Source organism: Ruditapes philippinarum, unplaced genomic scaffold (assembly GCF_026571515.1).
Source record: "Ruditapes philippinarum isolate M1 unplaced genomic scaffold, ASM2657151v2 ctg5075_1_1_1_1, whole genome shotgun sequence".
Lineage (NCBI taxonomy): Eukaryota > Metazoa > Mollusca > Bivalvia > Venerida > Veneridae > Ruditapes > Ruditapes philippinarum.
The window spans coordinates 7,611-28,312 of NW_026858111.1; the positions used below are offsets into that span (position 1 = coordinate 7,611).

General features: G+C 33.0%; 1 protein-coding gene across 4 annotated transcripts in view; it reads left to right on the plus strand.

Moving 5' to 3' along the window:
- The first annotated feature begins 1,152 nt into the window (after positions 1 to 1,152).
- The window catches only part of LOC132752133 (uncharacterized), a 64,598-nt gene continuing 45,048 nt past the window's right edge, over positions 1,153 to 20,702 (plus strand). For 2 of the 4 annotated variants that reach the window (XM_060742419.1, XM_060742417.1), the window contains exons 1-3: positions 1,153 to 1,452; positions 13,525 to 13,657; positions 17,767 to 17,920. In XM_060742419.1, coding sequence (XP_060598402.1) covers positions 1,447 to 1,452; positions 13,525 to 13,657; positions 17,767 to 17,920 — 293 coding nt within the window. In that variant the 5' untranslated portion in view covers positions 1,153 to 1,446. The other 2 variants (XM_060742416.1, XM_060742418.1) reach the window with 2 other exon arrangements.

A 20,702-nucleotide genomic window follows, 5' to 3' on the forward strand; every position in this document is an offset into this window, starting at 1 on the left:
TGGCCATTCACTGCTAGAGAATCATGGGTTCAGGCCCTGCTACCAATCAAGTCTGTTTGTGAGAAAGCATTTTCAACTAAACTTCAATGGATTTACTGTTGCCATACTCAAAATCCTAATTACTTATGACTTATGATGGCAACCCATGATTCTCAGTGTTGCGAGGTATCTACTGTGCTGCAAGTTTACCATGCTGTTGAAGCACCATCTTCCGACAAATTTTTATCAGTATATGAACCAGAATAGAGGGGCACATAATTTCAGGTACAAATATATTTTAATTGCTGTGTTTGGAGTAACCTAATAAGCAGAATAGGCTAGGATATTCTCTGAATATATGGATAAGAAACTGTTGGGTCATTATGTTAAATATACATTTGTATATATAAACTCAAATAATTGGGTCATATTATGTTGAGTCCCAGGGACCCATATACTAAGACTTCTGATACATATATTATTAGTTATAGAGGTTCTTGACGGGATATATGGTGGAATATAGCCTGACTGATTTATATAGCCGAGGGTTATATAGATCTCAGCAGGCTATATGTCCACCATATATTTCTTCAAGAACATATATAACGAATTTATAATACTGCAAATCCGGTATTGTTGATATTTATTCATTTATATTTACAAAAAAAAACGATATATTTCCGCCATTTGGCGTCATGTGCGAAGATGACGTCATGCCCTTTGTATATATCGGTATGACGTTATATCCAGATGACGACGTTAGCCAAAACAATGATGGGATTTAAAACAATACAGGCTAAATTTTATAAATGTGCGGTTGTCAGAATACGTTCATGATTACATTAGGTATAAAATATATTCAGTTAATAACAATATTTGTTCAAATTAGAACAATCCGTTGATTTAATTTGCGAATCGAGAAGCGTCCGCCATTTTGTTTTTCCCGCTGAAGCGGTTACCCATCCAATCAAAATCGTCCAGCTTTCATATATACCGTCTGCACACGGTGTATATGGCACCATATATCCTAGCTCTTGACCAATGAAATTTCGTGAAATTTATTTGCAGTATTGAATATATATATATATATATATATATATATATATATATATATATATATATATATACAAATACATATTGGGATGTGCGGGGTACCCGTCTATTCTAGACCTTTTCTGTGGGGCCTATATTCAATACGGGGTCTATATAATAACCCGCAAAATTTATGCCCCGTAAATACGTTAACTATGTGCAGAGATGTCATAGCTTCATTGTGCATAAATCGGTCTGAAATCGAAATCAAAATTGCATTGTCTCCCTTACTCTAAGTCACAACTTAATCTAGATCATCTACACGCTTGCATTGTCTGGTACCCTGCCTTCTATACTACCGATAACGTACTTTAAGGGGAACAAACCCAGACTTAGCGCGGGAAGAGATTCAACTTCCGGTAACAGAGTGGATGAATGCGGGTAGGTTTTTGGATTTCGAAAGTTTATGATTTGTTGAATGTTTGTGTGGTATTTAAAACCTTGCGATGTACAATTAATGGAGTAGTTGCGTCTTATAAGCACACTGAACTCATTTTGTCAATATGGCTTTATGTTGCATAGAGTGGAAATGTAATCTTTTCTCAAACTTCCGGTAAAACAGAGTGGAGGAATACGTGTAGGTTTTTGCAGTTCAAAGGTAAAATGTTTATAATTTGTTGAATGTTTGTGTGCTATTTAAAACCTTGCGATGTACAATTAATGGAGTAGTTGCGACTCGTAAGCACACTGAACTCATTTTGTCAATATGGCTTTATGTTGCATACAGTATAGTGGAAATGTAATCTTTTCTCTTAAATCGCTATCCTTATCAGTGATATAAGAACAAAAAATATGAAAACTGTTCAAACGTTATTACTTGTTCACCTGTTTATTCTATAAATTTTTCTTGAACATCACAGCAACTTCCCCAGATGAGAATTATTAAATTCCATCTAAAAAGGTCAATACAACAACCAGTGTCGGCCATATTGTTTCAAAATTGTCATCATTTAATCCACGGTACATGTGTTTTCATCTTCATATTTTATGTTTATGTTGTAAAATACTAAAGTTCATGGCTGTTGTTTACTTTACTCGCACAGAAACATGTTTTGGTATAAGCAATAGCATCAAGAAAGTGATGATTGTTTCAGGACATTACAGACACTTCACCCCTCTTTCACTGAAATTTGATTGAGACACTTCACACACACCCACCCCATTTTTGGTGGTGTATTTTACACAAATGGATGTGAAAAAAAGTTACATATTCTCAATGATGAAAAGGATGTTTATAATTTCAACAACTTTATTATAATATCTCATGAAAATTATATCCATGATAATACAAATACATGTATTTGATTTTTACAAAAAGGAAACATGACAGTCATAATGAACATACATAGTTGGGAAAAGAGTCAACTCGGCACGGGTCAACTCGGCCCACTTTACAAAAATATATATAACGTATTAACTTTGCTTTGCATTTTGTTAAAGTAAATAAATAATAAGAAAGATCTTATTATTATTATATATTTAAATACATTGTACTTCTGCCGAAATAAAGTATATTTAGAAAAAAATGTTATTTATTTGTGTCGCAGATTCGATAAAATTAATATAGATCTACATTGTAATCTTAGATGCATTTTTTTTTTGTAAAGTAGATCTAATATTAAAAATATGAAACAAAAACGTGTTTACTTAATATTATAAGCTTCTTATTAATTGCAGGTGGCCACTTATCAAATTTGAATAAATGCGTCAATCATAATTATCACCTAATTAAACAGTATCCTCAACATACACCCTGATTGATATTATCAATTTGATAATAAGTATTTAATTTTAAACCTACCACGATTCAGAAATACAGTGAGATACGCAAACGGTGATCTTTACTTGCAATTCTACTCATAAGAAAAGCCTGTCTGCTGCTAGTTCGGAAACTGTCAATTTGTGTATTATATATATATTAATAATTGAAAAGTGGGCCGAGTTGGAATAGGGCCGAGCTGACTCGGGGGCTGAGTACGTTTTAGGGCCGAGCTGACCCGGAATCCATACATGAACATAAAAACTAATATGAAATTAGGCAAAGCCTGTGAACGGGGAAGTCAGTTAAAAATCATTTATTTTTTCCGTTTTAAGCTCAGTGTCTTTCGGTATTTCATGCACCACTTCCGTTTTCACTCGGAACACTAAATGATTATTATTAATCCGAAAAGTTGGGATTGTCCGTTATTGGAATACCTCACCTTTTATCATTGAGTTACATTGAAAATGGCGGCGCCCAGCTAGAAAACTGGCATTGAAAATGTCATTGTTAGGTATAGAATTCTATATATTTTTTAATTGTTTTTTATTTGATTTCCTTTCAAATATACACGTGTAGTCTATAGCCGGGTAAGCCAAAACCTTTGACTTCCCTGTAATAATAGATAAGAAATATGTCCTAAATGTGTCTTAATATATTTGCAAATTTTAACATCTCAAGTAGGTTGCATCGCTGTTCTGGTAAAGTTTCTTTGTTTGATTTTTAATATTGAATAGTCAGATAGTCACAAGAAGATATTTATATTAAAACACATTGATTCCCAATTTGTTTGAATATGCACAGCAATAATACACTTATGTCATATTTGTAATTTGAGTAAAGTGAATTAAAATAAACTAAAAATAAAACAAGAAATTAGACTTTGAAAAGTAGAATGAATGACAAATACTTTTAACAACTATTACAAATATGAGGTATATTTCTTTATAAAATCGTGATTAAATTCCTTGTTGGCTTTAGACAATTACAATGCTCTTACATTTAACTGAGGTTTATAAGCCTAAAAACATAAAATTTTATTTTTTCACATAGACATGTGCACTTAAACAGAAATACAAATGAAATATAACCAAGAAATATACAAAAAATACATTGAAAATCATATGTTTGTGCTATTCTCAGTCCGATTTGAGTGAAAGGGGTTTAAAGGCTTTTCAATTTTGGGTCATTATTCATACAAAAATACTTTGTTGGCACTTTATCAGCTTCTACACCTTGTGCCTTACCTGTACATGTATGTCTGTCTTATCAGCCATCTGTTACTATTAATAGATTTTATAACAATAACATACAACGTGTAGTCAGGTGATTCTTACAAAAAAAAACAGGGAGAAATAGTTTGTAACTAAATAAAATAATTAAATAGAATAGGTCTCAAAAGATATAAACAACAAGATAATTTAAAGTTTTATTTCAAATATCATGCATAAATTATTTATCATAAAATAGCAACGCTTGACACTTTGAAATAAGTAAAAGTATCCCTAAAATCAATGACTTATCCATAAATATACATCATTAATTCATTTTATAAAAATTGTAATTGTCAATATTTGAATATTTCATTTCATTGAGCAATGTTATTGTATGTTTGAATTTTTGAGATTACTAAAAACCATTGTAGTCTTTAAATGTTTAGTAATTAATATGCTTTTATTTACAGATTTTAAGGCCTTCTCCTACCATACAGTACTGGACACGCGAAACCCGCACAATTCGCGTATTCGCGGCGAACTCTCATGCTTTATAACGCGAGCGAATTCGCGGCAACTTGAGACAATCGCCGCGAATTCAACTTGCGGCGATTTTGCCGTGAACATTTGCCGTGATTCGCGGGGAATAATACATGTTCATTTGTATAATAAATGTAGATCTATTTATAAAATTGTACTCTGTGAACTTGAAACCAGATATACATGTACAAGTACGAAAATTAATTAGTAGATCTACATGAAGTTGTATCAAGAAAACATAAGACATAAATTCAAGCATGGTCAAATTACCGATGTGATAAACTAATCCTGCGTAAATATTCCCGTACGACCTGGAAGAGTTATAGTGGATCACCGGGACATTTCGTTCTCTCGGGTGATCATTACTCAATTTATTACACGTCTGTAAAAAATAACACACGCAAGATTTGTCTCCTATAATTTCTGAATGGCGGATATTTGCACCCGTTTTAAAAATGTTAAAATATTTAATTGTTAGTTACCGAAAATTATCGCCGATTGTTGAAATTCCATAGCGCTAAAAGACACAAAAACACTCGCGCAAAAAGAAGCATCCATAAATAAAAGGAACTTAATGTTTCCATTGTTAAATACTAAATACAAAATTTACACACGAAATGACCTCTGACAAATGACTGGTCGGCTCTTCTAAAGATTCTGTGAATCTTTGATGTTTACACACCTGTAGTTGTTGCCGAATCATCAAAGAAATGCCGACACTCGATTGACTTCCACCTCTTTTTTATATATCAGAAAAAAACTGTCATTTCTTTTTGTCAAGGAATGATTACACATGTTTAATTATTGCTCAAGTAAAAAAAAATGTTGGATATTGATTGTGTCAATTATTGACATATTATTAATCGTAAGTGCATTTTGATTGTGATATTTTATTTACATTTTTATGATCTTGAAGATATTGTGCAATACTTGTGTCGATTTATAGTAATATAAATCCGTGCATGGGCTTAGTATTTAATCTGTGTCGTCAGTCATAAACAAACGAACATGTACCCCAAAGCACATTAAAATTACCACATGGTAAACTAGTGACCATGCAGTACTGTGTGACGTAAGGAAAATATCCTTCCCTGGTTGGTCGCTATTTATGTAATTAAATACTTTAAATAGTAACACCCTAATTTTATGCACAGAATGCCCTCGTTACTTTACATATTAAATGTGTGATTTAACTGCGATTTTATTTTTGTTTTCGAGGGAATTTTTTGGGTCGAATTTGGCGGAAATAAAAAAACCTGATTTGCATCTTGCTACTCATCACCTACTCATGCACCTGGCATTTTTTACTCGTGAAATTGAAGGTAAAGAATGTCTCAGCTCAATTTAAGTGATAAAACTTTTACAATTTTCAACAATCATAATTAGCGTATTAGACGTTAATAATTAGTTACACCTGTGAATCGGTGCTAAATGTCGCTTTGCATTGTTCTAAAAATAGAATATGTGCGAAAGTAAATAATGGATTTTAATTACATTTGTATTATTATCAAAATAACAATTGGACAATTTGTTATCGTGCGTTCTTTGATGTAGTACCAATTACCTTTTGTAATTTCAATCTCGTTTTATTGTTAACTAATTTTCACTAGCACCTGATTGCTTTGTTTTAGTATACAAAATGTATACGCTGTACATGTTCAAATGCTAAATATTTATAGATATACATGACATTTACAAGATTTTTTTAAAGTTTTCAAAATTAAAGACCACGGGAATGACCAAGTAGTACTTTCTAATACAATTATTGCTGAAGATTCGCCGTAAATTACGGCGATACATCGCGGCGATTTTTCGTGAACCGCCATGAAATTCGGCGAACTTGCACGCGGCGATGTTTTACCGCGTAGTGTCCCGTCGCGACATAGACTACACTCGCGGCATAACGCGACTTTTGCGGGTTTCGCTTGTCCAGTACTGTAGCTATAATATTAAACTTACAAATATAGTTGCCGGTTTCTACCGGCGACTAATGAATCAAAACAAGTAACCAGGTATCATTTATTTATTGGTTATTAGATGTGAATGTGAAAATATACGCAAGGTCTTTCGTTGAAATATTTGACAACTTTAGGAATCAGAGGCAATCTAAAACTAGCCTTGCACAACCTGTTCACGCTGCATGTTGCTCTATTTAACAAATTTCATTAGAATTTCATATTATTTTTGCTAAACATATCTATCTGGCTTATTTACAAAAAAGTCTAGCTAAAGGACGTTTTTGGGAGTTTTCAGATACACATAAATTATAGGCAAAATTAAAACTGTTCAATAGAATTTGTTTAAACTTGGCATGTTGTTAGAATATGATAACAGAAACATTTTAAGCGAACAAAAATGTGGGGTCACCATTCTCGTTTTTTAGTTATCTGCCCCTGAATCAGAATTTTCTACTTAGTTGAGGTCAATTCAAGGGTAGATAACTTCTACATACTTAAATGAATTCTTGTTTTTACTTCTAAATTATTTTTTTCTTTTTACTGTTGAGTACGATACATAATAACATACAATTCCTTTTATCATTTCTGTTAATTTTTTTCAATGAAAATAGAGATACTTTACAGGGACGGCAAAATCAATTGTCTGTATTGTCCAGATTGTCCCACAGCCTGTACAGACAAGTGGAAATTTTATAAAATACTATGTAAGTATCATACGGACAAGTAAAGAAATGCTTCAAGTAAAAACGGACAAGTTTTTTAGTCAAAATCAGATTTTGCCGGCCCCGCTTTAAATTCTTTAATAAAGGCCATTTTTAAGAAAAATATGCACAGGTTTAAAGAAGTGGAAGAAAAATTATCCACTCTTAATTCCTTTTCGAAATTTTGCAGATCAACTAAAACGAAGGTAAGCTTCATGAAAATAAGAAAAAAAAATGTATTGTTTTTTTTTTTCATTGCAAATTATCTGCCCTTGAAGTTAACGAAAAAGTCCAATTCAAGGACAGATAACTCGAAAGTAAGAACGGTGTCACCCCAATTTTTTTCCGCTTATCATATTCTAACATCATGCCAATTTTTAAGAAATTCTATTGTGCCTATATATCTTTATGAAAACTCCCGAAAACGTCCTTAAGTACTTTTATGCTGATATTACTTCATATGAAATCTGAACCAGTCAAGATCATTTAATTCAATTGTACTTTAAATATTAAGACATATTCTAAGCTGCTCCAGAACAGTGGCTGCTAAGATTTTTTTTGAACAATGTTCCTTATTGACAATTTTATAGAAGAAGTTTATTTGAAGTAGTGTTGGTCACTTAAAATGATTACTCTTTTAAAGTGTATACAGCTATAACTTTGGTATTTTTGAATTTCAAAATCATTGTTTATATTATGATTAAAATAGCAACAAATTACCTAAAACAAAAGAAATCTGCCCATGTATTCTATTTTAAAGAAAGCAAGTGGAACATGTGCAGTGTCTATTCTAAGACGCGCGATTCACGCTTGAATTTCACAGATTGCGCACAATTCAAAATCATATGTGTTGAAATCGCGCATCTATAAAAAAGTTAATAAAATCGTAAAACTTCCATCCCGCATTATATTTAGTTGTTTTGTTTACATTTACACCGGAAACCAAAGGGAGTTAACTCTAAGCTAATTATAATAATTTAGTACTGTATGGTACTGGTTACGTGAGTTAACGGAATGTTCCGTACCAACCGGAACTAGTGTGCTAGGTCTGACAGTTGGGTGCCATTTTAGTGACATAGTAAATAATCAAGAAAAATGAGGCAATTCCTAGCTTGGCTACGATCTAGATGTGAAAGATAGATCGATTCAATGTTTGTATTGTCAATCCTTTTATAATCAATCGCGACAGTTATATAATAATTTGTTTTCGTTTAAAAAATAAGGGGGGACAACTTCTGCTGCCTTAAATAAATATTTTCGTTTAATCATTTCATCGGTTGAACACCTCAGTTTAAACTTAATACAGACGATTTAACATTGGCAGTTTATAATTGCAACCCTTGATTTTGAAAATCGCCCCCTTTTTTGAAATAGAGGGGGGGGGGAATCATCCCTATTTTTGAATTCCTAGAATAGACACTGCATGTGTACAATTAAAATAGGGGAATATTTTGTTTAAGGAACTTTTAATTCTGAGTTACGTACAATATTTATCTATGTTGAATAACAGGGGCATTCTATGTTACAACTTTTGTGAGAAATTACAGCGATTTTTTCCCCTGAATTGTGAATGGGTCCGGTACCGTAAGAATTGTGAAAAAAGCATCGTTTCTTAACTAATTGTGAACTTTTTTACTTAAGATTGTGAATATCTTATTAAGCAGTAAGAAGATATACATATAGCTTTTTTAATGTAGACTAGTTAGTACTTACTGTTACGAGACATTTTGAATGCTTACAGAAATTACTAGACGCTTGTTTCGTCTTAATTACCTAAAATGCAATGTTGTTGATTTAATTTAATTAATTTGTTTATTAGCTATTATAAATTAACTCCCTTGTCGTCCTATTTGTAGTTACGAATTGAATTGCTATGAATTTAAATAGAAAACGAAAGTAGCATGCAGACGATGTTGATATTGTGTAAAGGTACTAATGGCATTGATTTGACCTAAAATGTGTTTAACCATGTTATTTATGAATATGAAATAATATATATATATATTAAAAAAAATCAAAAAGAAAAAAATATGTTATATTGTTATAGACAAGGTATGCAACATCCGAGTAGGAAAGTTATGGGTATGCCATAACAATATAATATATTTTTTTCTTTTTGATTTTGTTAATATATGTACATTTTATTGCATGAATAACAAGGTTTAACACTTATTAGGTCAAATCAATGCCACTAGCACATTTGATATTGTGTAATACAACTTTGAAGATCACTGGAAATCATCCGAGTAACCGAGTACTCGATCGGAAAAATGACCGAGTACTCGAGTATTAGTTTTGGTATTCGTTGCCATCCCTAATTTTAATAATTCAATTTTTAGAGGTGCAGTTATTTGCTAGGTTGTTCGTGCACAAAAATTTCAATAGAGATATTCTTATTGCTTATATCTGACGAAGACTTGATTGTCGAAACATGTTTACAATAATAATTTTTTGATTTATACTGGGGTTGTCTTTGTTATTCAACATTAATAATTCTATTGAAAATAGAGAGTTAGGAGATTAGTACCTTTAAACTTAGGCTCCCAGAATGTGGTCTTATATAGGGGCCCCATTACTGGTGAAATATGAGAAGAAAAAAAAAAAAAAAAAATATATATATATATATATATATATATATATATATATGTGCAATGATGATTTGTTGGGTCTTTGTTAGCAAACAGAAAGTAGTTTTACCTCCATTTCAAATTCAACATGGAGTCATATGGAGTAATAATTGAGAATGTGCATCTTACAATCTTAAGTTTTATATTGTTGACTCTTGTTGCTATTGGTTTATTGGTATTACGTGTATACATAAAATGGAATGCTTTATTTTTGAGATGGAATAATGATCTTCAGTAAAAGGTAAAGTTTCTTTAGTGTACATGTACATGTGAAAAGGAATATGTTTTTAGAGGTGCAGTTATTTGCTAGGTTGGAGGTGTGCAAACATTTTAATAAAGATATTCTGATTGCTTATAATGGCGACAAAATTATCCTTTATCTGTGGGCATCAAGTGATTGAATTCAAACAGATGTATATAAATTTTTTTGGGGTATATAAAATACTATCTGTATTTTCATATTTTCATATCCTTACATATTTATAACTGTTTAAAAGCAGCATATTGGCAGTATATATATATATATATATATATATAGTTACATTCCTCCATTAACGGGGCATTGGCCTATTCAAAACCATACTTGTGGGGTTTATATTTAGTGTGGGGCATAATAAGACCTCGCAATTCTAGCATGTTTAAAATTATGTAGAGGGGTGTAGGCTACCCTTCTAAAATAATGCCCGTAAGCCGGTTTTAATAGTTAATGCTATATGCACCACAAATGTATATATTTTTAATGGGGTTTTATGTTTCTTGTCAAAATGTTTTCACTATGGTAAAATTAAATATATAGTTGATATTATATAATTTAGTACCCCTTAGTTCTGTTGTTTTGAAATGTTCATTATATGCCTACATTATAGTGGCATATATTAAAACTGACTGTATGAAATAATGCCACTCAAGACGGTTTTATATATGGGCCCCGTAAATGATGGTATGTGTGAATATATATATATATATTCACACATACCTTCACTTACGGGGCCTATATATAAGACCGAGTTGAGTGGCATTATTTCATGCAGTCAGTTTTTATATATGCCACTATGTAGGCATAAAATGAACATTTCCATACAACAGAACTAAGGGGTACTAAGTTATATATATCAACTATATATTTGATTTTACCATAGGTGAAAACATATTGACCAATAACATAAAACCCCATTAAAAATATATACATTTGTGGGACATATACCATTAACTACTAAAACTGGTCTACGGGCACTATTTTAGAAGGGTAGCCTATAGGGCTGTGCATTGCCATTTTTTTTCTGTAACGATACATATCACGATACTTGTTTTTCTAAACGATGCGATTCACGATATGTATTGCATACTTTGAAAAAATGCGATGCATATTGCGATTCTTATGTTGCGATGCGATACGTATCACAATACTGACTTTCAGACTTAGTACATAAAATTTGGCCATTTGTTTACAGCATAATTACGAATATAATATAGAATTATTACAATAACAAAAATAAAACTCTTTAACTTGGTTTCTGATTTTGATCTTTCAACAATTTACTTTTCTGATTACTTAAGGAATAAAGGTATTGTTAATTATACCATAACAGCAAATTGATATCCACTAGTCTAACACTAAAGACCTCTACTGTAAATATGACAGTTTAAAAATTTCAGTCTTACAATACACCACTAAAAAATTTTCTTGTGAAAAAATAGTAACAAGTGTTTTACAGTTAGGTCAACAACTGTGAAAATAACAGTTAATCAGTTACTCTCTCATTTTTCTCGAAAGATTTGTGCTCAACCCCAGAGTATTTTATTTTGAGTTTGCAAATTTTGCAAACACTCGACGTCCGGTCTTCAACATTATACAACACTGTCTGTTGGTTCCCCAAAAACTACAATGTTCCCAAAATTCTGAATTGTATGACCAGGGAGGATTAACTATAGTTTCTCCTAAATATTTTGCAGTCTACAGTCATGTTTTCTGTTTTTTTGTTTTGTTTTTTTACGGGAAAATGACGTCAACGGAAATGAAAGTATAAATACATGACAAATATCACATGGGAATGTTGTCATCATCACTATTTTAATCGGACATCAAGTGCGACTAAATAAAATTACAAATTCGTGTTTGTTGAAAACGCATTGATCTCTTATTATTTTTTTTTTATTATAAACAAGTTCAAACAACACCAGCCCATTTATATAGAATTGATAAAACTTGGTTAGTTACCGTTAAATGATTGCGGACATGGGGAAACGAGATGAAAACGATGATATGATAATAGTCGCGCTTGTTCATTGTTTTCATCCGAGCTATTAATTTTTTCTTTCTTCAGTCTTTCAAAAAATACGTTTGTCCTTATATTCCTGGAAGATATTATTAGTGTATTGCGATACTTCCCGCTGTATCGATACATCGGGAGGTGAAATATGTATTGCATCGCAATATATTGGAATTTGTAATTTCATTACGATGCATACATCGAGGACAAGGCAGATCGCCATGCATCGATGAATCATTACACCTCTAGTAGCCTACGCCCCCATACATCGTTTTAAACATGCCAGAGTTGCGAGGCCTTATGTATGCCCCACATTAAATATAAACCCCACAAGTATGGTCTGAAATAGACCGATGCCCCGTAAATGGAGGAATGTGACTGCATATATATATATATATATTATATGTATAAATCTATAATTATGGGGCTTTTCTCTTAACAGGCAGTTTGGCCATTTTTAAATTGTTGATATGCTTAGTAAATATTCAAGCATATTTGTCCTTAGATATGCACATGTTAGATATATCTCTCTAAATGTAAGGAGTGCTTCTTTTTCTTATAAATACAAAAATACCTTATTGTTTTTGAAGATAATTCTGATATGATAATTTGTTTGTTGCTTTTAGAGGATAAAAAGATTTTCCATCAAGTTTTTTAGATGTAAGTTTGAATGTTTGCCAATCTGTACCCATCAATAAGTTTTAAATGTTACCCCTGTCTGTTCATGTTTGCCTTTCTGTGTATTGTATTTCATAAGATACAGGTCAAGTTTGATTTTCATGGGAATAATTTTCCCTGTTAAACTCAGACTTCGGCATTTTGTACCCCCACAAACAAAGTTTAGGGGGTATATAGGAGTCAGCTTGTTGGTTGGTTAGTTGGTTGGTTGGTTTACATCATGGTTTCCGGACCATAACTAGAGTTTGGAATGAGGTATTGTAATCAAACTTGGTATAAAGCAACCTTATATGAAGACTTGGGTTGGTATTGCATTTGGACCCCTTTAGGGTAAGGTCAAGGTCACTGTTACTAAAAATAGAAAAATGGTTTCTGGACATTAACTAGTTAGGGATGAGATAGTGTCAGATTATCTGTCTTGTTAATGTCTTGAATGAGTTCGATTATAGGTGACCGCCAATGAAAACTAGGTCACAGGAGTTAAAAATAGACAAATCTGGTAAACATTCTAGAGACTATAGTTAGACTCCAAATGTCCGGAAAATTGATCAGAAAGTTTATTCAATTGATTTTCAATTCAAGTTCGAATATGGGTCATATGGGGTCAAAAACTAGGTCACACTGCCCAAATTTGTTCAATCAAAGCTATTTTCTGTTTTGGATGTACACTTCCTGTATGTAACAACCTTAATTCTCTAAATTTTAGAAAGACAGCCAGAATCTTTTATGTATAAAGAAAATGAGGCCTGGAAGAAAGAAACCTGAGGATGTGGCAGCAGAGTGCATTGAAGCAGGAGAGGATCTCAAAGATTTTGTGATTGAACATATACCACCAAAAGGTATTAAATTTTGATTTATGCTGTTAATAATCTGACACTTGCTTTCGACGAAGTCTCCAGTCAAGCTATAAATCCTAATAGTTGCTATAATATTACATAGGTATATATGCCCTTTCAATTTTTTTAAGCTTTTATTTATTTCAACATAAATTCATAACGGTTAACTGGAGGCTGACCTTTTTTTCTGTGAATTCTTCTATTATTGGACAGTGAATTATTTCAAAACTAGCCTTCTTGTAGAAGGCTGCAAAGTAGCTGGTTATATAAACTTGTAGCATTTTAAATACCTGCAATATATACCTTTTGACAGTTTGATATTGCAGACAAAACAAACTGAAAATGCTAAACCGATGCTTGTTAGTGTATAAACCTTCGGTAACTGTAGGTTTGAACTCTTTCATTCGGTCTGCCTATCTGTCTGCTCAAAACTGGTATGAGAACTATTTAAGCTAGCTTGATTAAACTTGTGAATAGGTTACAATGTGTATATTTTGTGCATCAGTTTGTTTAGTCTCTGTAATTAAAATTGTAGTTACCTGGCATAATAAGAAGGAATAGTTAAAATAGGACACTGAATCAATTTCTGCAACAACTGTCAAAGTATTCTATATTTTTAATGCGACAGTATGTAGATTATGCAAACCATTTTGTTCCCCCCAACCCTTGATGAAAATTGTGTTTTTTATGGATACAGACCTTGTAAAATTATAGCCAAAACTTGTGATAACATTGAAATAAGTTGGTATCAGTATATGTAACAAGGCCATACGACAATTATAATTGTGCTATGGAGGGCAGCAGAGGGTTAGGGCCAAAAAGTGGGGTGGTGTGGTCGCCCTTATGCTATCTTGCAATAAATTCACTCTAAGGCTACCATCTTAAAAAATTCTTGTTTGTGCTAACCCAACTGATGGCAGTTCTGCGGTATGAGTAGGTAAAGCTTTTGGAAAGATGCTTTTTGTGAAAAATATGAATATTCTACTCTTACATAAGTATATTGCTTTGAATAAACATGTTTTATAATGGCAAATAAAGGAATCACTTCCCCGTCCTCTGTCCGTCAGTCCGTCTGTCACAAAACTTGTCCAGACTACTCCTCATAAACTACTGGTGCAATTTCATCCAAACTTTACAGGAATGATCAGTACCAGGTTTAGTTGCGCATATTGTCAGCATTTTCCGGTTCAATGATTTTTGTCAGAGTTATGGCTCTTTGATAATTTTTAGCTCACCTGTCACAAAGTGACAGGGTGAGCTTTTGTGATCACTTTTCGTCCGGGTCCGTCCGTCCCCCGTCCGTCCGGCGTCTGTCCGTCCCCCGTCCGTCCGGCGTCCGTAAACTTTTACTTTAAATGACATCTCCTCATAAACCACTAAGCCAATTTCATCCAAACTTCACAGGAATGTTCCTTTGGTGGTCACCTTTGGAAATTGTTCAAAGAATTTAATTCCATGCAGAACTCTGATGCCATGGCAACCGAAAGAAAAACTTTTAAATATCTTCTTTTAAAAAACCCTAAGAGCTAGAGCTTAGATATTTAGCATGAAACATCTTCTAGTGAGTGTCTTCCAAGTTTGTTCAAATAAAAGCCCTGGGGTCAAAATTGGCCCCGCCCCAGTGGGTCATTGATTTCCCTATATGCATATAGTAAAAACTTAAAAAATCTTCTTTTAAAGAACCCACAAAGCTAGAGCTAAGATATTTAGCATGAAACATCTTCTAATGGATGTCTACCAAGTTTGTTCAAATAAAAGCCCTTGGGTAAAAAATGGCCCCTCCCCAGGGGGTCATTGATTTTCCCTATATGCATATAGTAAAAACTTAAAAAATCTTCTTTGAAAAAAACCAATAGCTAGAGTTTAGATATTAAGCATGAAACATCTTCGAGTGAGTGTGTACAATGTTTGTTCAAATAAAAGCCCTGGGGTCAAAATTGGCCGTTGATTTTCCTTATATATGTATGACAAAAACTTAAAAATCTTCTCTGAAAAAACTCAAATAGCTAGAGTTTAGATATTAAGCATGAAACATCTTCTAGTAAGTGTCAACAAAGTTTGTTCAAATAAAAGCCCTGGGGTTAAAACTGGCTATGCCCCAGAGGTGTCATTGTTTTTAACTATATATGCATACAGTGATTTTTCTACTTATATAACAGACTCCGAAAAAAGGCCTCTTCCCAATTGAAATTTTCTTTAAAATCATGCAGTTTTCCCAAAAATATGAACTTAAACCAGCTTTTTTACTTCCCAAATCAGCAATTTTAGAGATAATTTTTCCCAAAATCAAGAGGCTAAGGCCTCTTCCCAATTAAGTGAGAAAAATCACTGGCATAGTAAAAACTTAAAAAATCTTCTTTTAAAAAACCCAATGAGCTAGAGGTTAGATTTTAAGCAGGAAACATCTTTTGTTGGTGTCTACCAAGTTTGTTTAAATAAAAGCCCTTGGGTTAAAATTGGCCCTGCCAAAGGGGGGTGGGGGGGCAGAGTTCATTGTTTTTCATGTGTGTAGTAAAAACTTAACATCATGAAACATCTTCTAATGGGTGTCTTCCAAGTTTGTTCAAATAAAAGCCCTGGGGTTTAAACTGGCCCTGCTCCGGAGGCCTGTATACAGGTGAGCGACCTCAGGGCCACCATGGCCCTCTTGTTATTTTTAAAGTTTGTCCGGACTACTTCTCTTATACCACTAATGCAATTTCAATGAAGATTTACAGGATTGATCTGTAGCTCAAGTCCTTGCGCATATTGCACAGGTTTTCCGGTTGAATGATTTTTTGCCGAGTTATGGCCCTTTAATAAAAAGGTGTTTTTTTCTGTGTGTTGCCAGATACACAAAAGCTTGTCCGGACTACTCCTCATAAACTACTGGTGCTATTTCATCCAAACTTTTCAGGAATGATCAGTACCAAGTCTAGTTGTGCATATTGTCAGCATTTTCTGGTTCAATGATTTTTGTCAGAGTTATGGCCCTTTAATAATTTTTATTTTTAAAGTTTGTTTGGACTACTTCTCTTATACCACTAATGCAATTTCAATGAAGATTTACAGGATTGATCTGTAGCTCAAGTCCTTACGCATATTGCATGGGTTTTCCGGTTGAATGATTTTTGGCCCAGTTATGGCCCTTTGATAAAAGGTGTTTTTTTCTGTGTGTTGCCAGATACACAAAAGCTTGTCCGGACTACTCCTCATAACTACTGGTGTAATTTTATCCAAACTTTACAGGAATGATCAGTACCAAGTCTTAGTTGTGCACTGCCTGTCTGTCTGTCACAAAACTTGTCCCATGAAATTGGCCATCATGAGGCGACACATGTGATCACTGATAGCTCTTGTTATACTGAATAGCCTATTAATGAAATAACTAACCTATAGATATATAAAATAAGAATCAAAATTTAAACTTTCTGATTGTCAATTTAATTCAAATCAGACTCGCATCTCATGCAGTTCCAAGTGCTTTTAATTCTAAAGATTAATATTTGACACACTTTTACAATGAAAAAGTAGGTCCATTACAAAATTCCCTGATAATAAAATTAGACAGAGACTCAATTTTTCTCATATCAAGATACATGGTACAAGAAATACTTTCATGTAACATTCAATGAAAGCACAGTTTTACAGATAGTTAGTTCCTGCAAGAGACAGCAACAACCTCAAAGACTGCTTGTGCTTTTTTATTCTATAGCTGTAACCGAATACAGGCTACTTCCCCGAAAAGAATTTCTGTAAAATCATGCAATTTTCCCCCAATTTTAAACTTCTGTAAATCCCCTGTTATAATTCCAAATGATTGGATTATTGGTACCTGGCACAAATGGTGTAGGGCACTGATTATGATAAACAAATCGGAGACAAGTGATTACTGATGGAATGACATTGACTCCTTTTCAACGAAAAGCTGACTTAGTTTGCTTAAAAAAAATCTTTTTGGAGTGGCAAATTTGATGAGTCTGTAGGGCTAATACAAACAAAAATTATTGTAATGGGTGGTCTTATACTAAACCATGTGTAGAACTTGACCGCGAATTTCAGTTAATTAAAACATTTATCTCAAGTGAGTCATGACTTTCTTGTTTGTATGGTAGTTTCGTTTTTCTTGATAGGTCGTGGTGTTAGAACAACGGTTACAAGAAGGAAAGGAGACTTCTTGATGATATATCCTGGTGAATTGTTAACAGAAGAAGAAGGGGAGGAACGCGAAGTCAAAAAACCATCAGTTTACAGATACTTTTTCAATTATAGAAGTAGAGGGTGGTGGTAAGTATTTTGGAAGTTGTTACAAAATAACAGATTTTTTAAAAAGATATTGAATATTGACCCATTTTCTTGAATAGCATTACTGTGATTAAGATATCTTAAATATTATAGCTGTTCTTATGATTCATCTCCCCCTATGCCTACAATAGATATTTCAAGCAATTTATATTACTATCCTTGTCAATTTCTTTTTTGTTTGTTACGCTTCATGATATTGAATTTGGATGAATTGGAACAAAGTGCAAGTTAAGTTCATTCTTAAATCAAGTGCAGTATTATGAGCCAATGATACTTGACTTAGCAAGTTTTTTTTTCCTACCATTTTATTGCTGATATCCTTTTAGTTTTTCCTAAGAAGACAATCTAATGACCTTTTCAAAATATTATCAATTTTTCATGGCGACCAACTGACTGGTTTTGTTTTTTGTTAGTTTATTTTTGTTTGTTTTGTTTTGGGTTTTACGTCACATCGACACAGTATAGGTCATATCGCGACGTTCCAGCTTTACTGCTGGAGGAAGACCTCAGGTGCCCTTCCGTGCATTATTTCAGGCACGATTGGGCACCTGAGTAGAACCACCGACATTTCGTAAGCTAGCTGGATAGCTTCCTCACATGAAAGAATCCAAATTTTCCTGTCGAGATTCGAACCCACAGCGGTGAGGGGCAAGTGGTTTGAAGTCAACGACCTTATCCACTCGGCCACGGACGCCCCTTGTTAGTTTATAGAAATTTATTTTAATTTGTGTTATGCAATGACCATTGAGCTATGCGCTCCTAGAATCATCTGGAACTAAACAGTACTAAGTAATCAGTGTAAAGCTTCTTTCTCAAGACATTTTTTCTTTGTTGTCCTTTGGAACACCTTATTTTTATTGCACAATGATAGGGTTGATTACTTGATACACATGCAAAGTAAATCATGACAATGGATTTTGGGTCATATTAACAATTTTTATGTGCTGATAGAGATACAGTGAGATTTTTTAAAAACATTTTTAACTTGACTGTTCGATAAAAGAAGTAGAGCTAGTCACCCGAACGTCTGCTTAACCACTTATGTTTAAGATTGCGTGCCACCTCAAATATTTTCAAAGTTTAATGACATATGGCTTTGAAACCTTGCACAATTGTTCAACATCATGTCCTGAACCTGTGCACAGGAGGAGGTAACTATCAAGCATTTTGAAAAAGTTAAGCCCATTTTTGGACCAAGAATTTACCTTTAAGTTTGTGTGCCACCCCAATAGATACTATGTTAAGTTTGTTTTTTTAAATAATATTCTCAAAGTCCATTGAAATATGGCTTTTTAACTTGGCACACTTGTTTACCATTATGCTCCAAATGTGTACACAGGAGAAGGTCTCTGTATCAAGCATTTTGACGGAATAATACCCCTTTTTCAACTGAATTTACATTTAAAGGGATATTCAGGCAAAATAATGACAAAAATATTAAAATGATCTTATGTACTCAAATCACGCTAAAATGACTTTTCTGGAAGTTTCAGCTTGAATTTTTGTTTAAATTCTATATATTTTGGGTTTGAAGCGTAAATATATCTATATATGTTGTACAAAATTTAGACGCCAGTAGAATCATCAAATAGTTTTTAAACAAGTCAGGTGACTTGAACAAACCCCTGAAGTTACAATAACAGATATTGTGGATATTATATGATTGAAACAAGCCTAAGTCATTCATTTGACATGTTCTTTAACGTTTCCAGAGTTTCCCAGAGTTCACTTTGACAACTATTGTGAAATGCTAGCGCTCTAACCTGACCCACGCGGGTCAAGTTAGGAAACCACCATTTTATTCTTTATATGGAGAAAAGTTTTGTTCCTTTGACTGTCTAAAGTATTCATTTTGAGGGCATTTACAGAATAATGAATGAAAAATTAAAAACTAAGAAATGAAAATTTTGCCTGTGTCTCCCTTTAAGTTTGTGTCCTCATTTATATACATTCAGGCCTAGACATTAACTTTGAATCAGGTTGTCCTGTCGGGCAAGTAGTTTTTAAAACTACTTGCCCTGACCTAAGACTTACTTATTCTGGCATAAAAATGGTAAAAATGTATAAATCAGAAGACAAACAAACATTAATACTTCTTGTATTAGGTAATGTTAACATAAGGCAATAAACTGGACATACTGTTTATGAAATTGATTTTTAGATAGACACAAATATTTTTTGTATTCAGTAGTTTTTCTAAAACATCAGTTCATCAATCATCATCCAGGCTAATTACGAAGAATTATATTGTTGTTGAACAGTTATTATATTAGATAAAACAATAAGTCATTTTAAATGCAAAAAATTTATTTAACAATTATTTTTAAAGATCAATACTATTATTTACATATTTCCAATGATATCTTTTCATGCACGCATCAAAATTTAAACGACAGCATGACCCGGGAATTACCTTGTACAAAATTAAATATACATGTAGTCTATTTTTAAAAAGTGGAAATACCTTACCGCGGCGCATGCTCATATTTTTGCTTCCATTTCCTATATCAACAAATGTACATGACCGTAGTATATTCACATTATTGATAATGATTCATGGTGTATTTTTGTTTTACAGATGTTTATAAATGAAAAGATGTTTTTTCTATTTATTTTGTACATGCATTTTGTCAATGATGCTTTTCAAAATAACTTGCCCGGACCAAACTTTTAGTTGTCCTGGACAACCGTTAATGTCGAGCCCTGTACATATGTATTTTCAAAGTCCATTCACTGCATTGACATGTGCCTTTAAAAGTTTGCG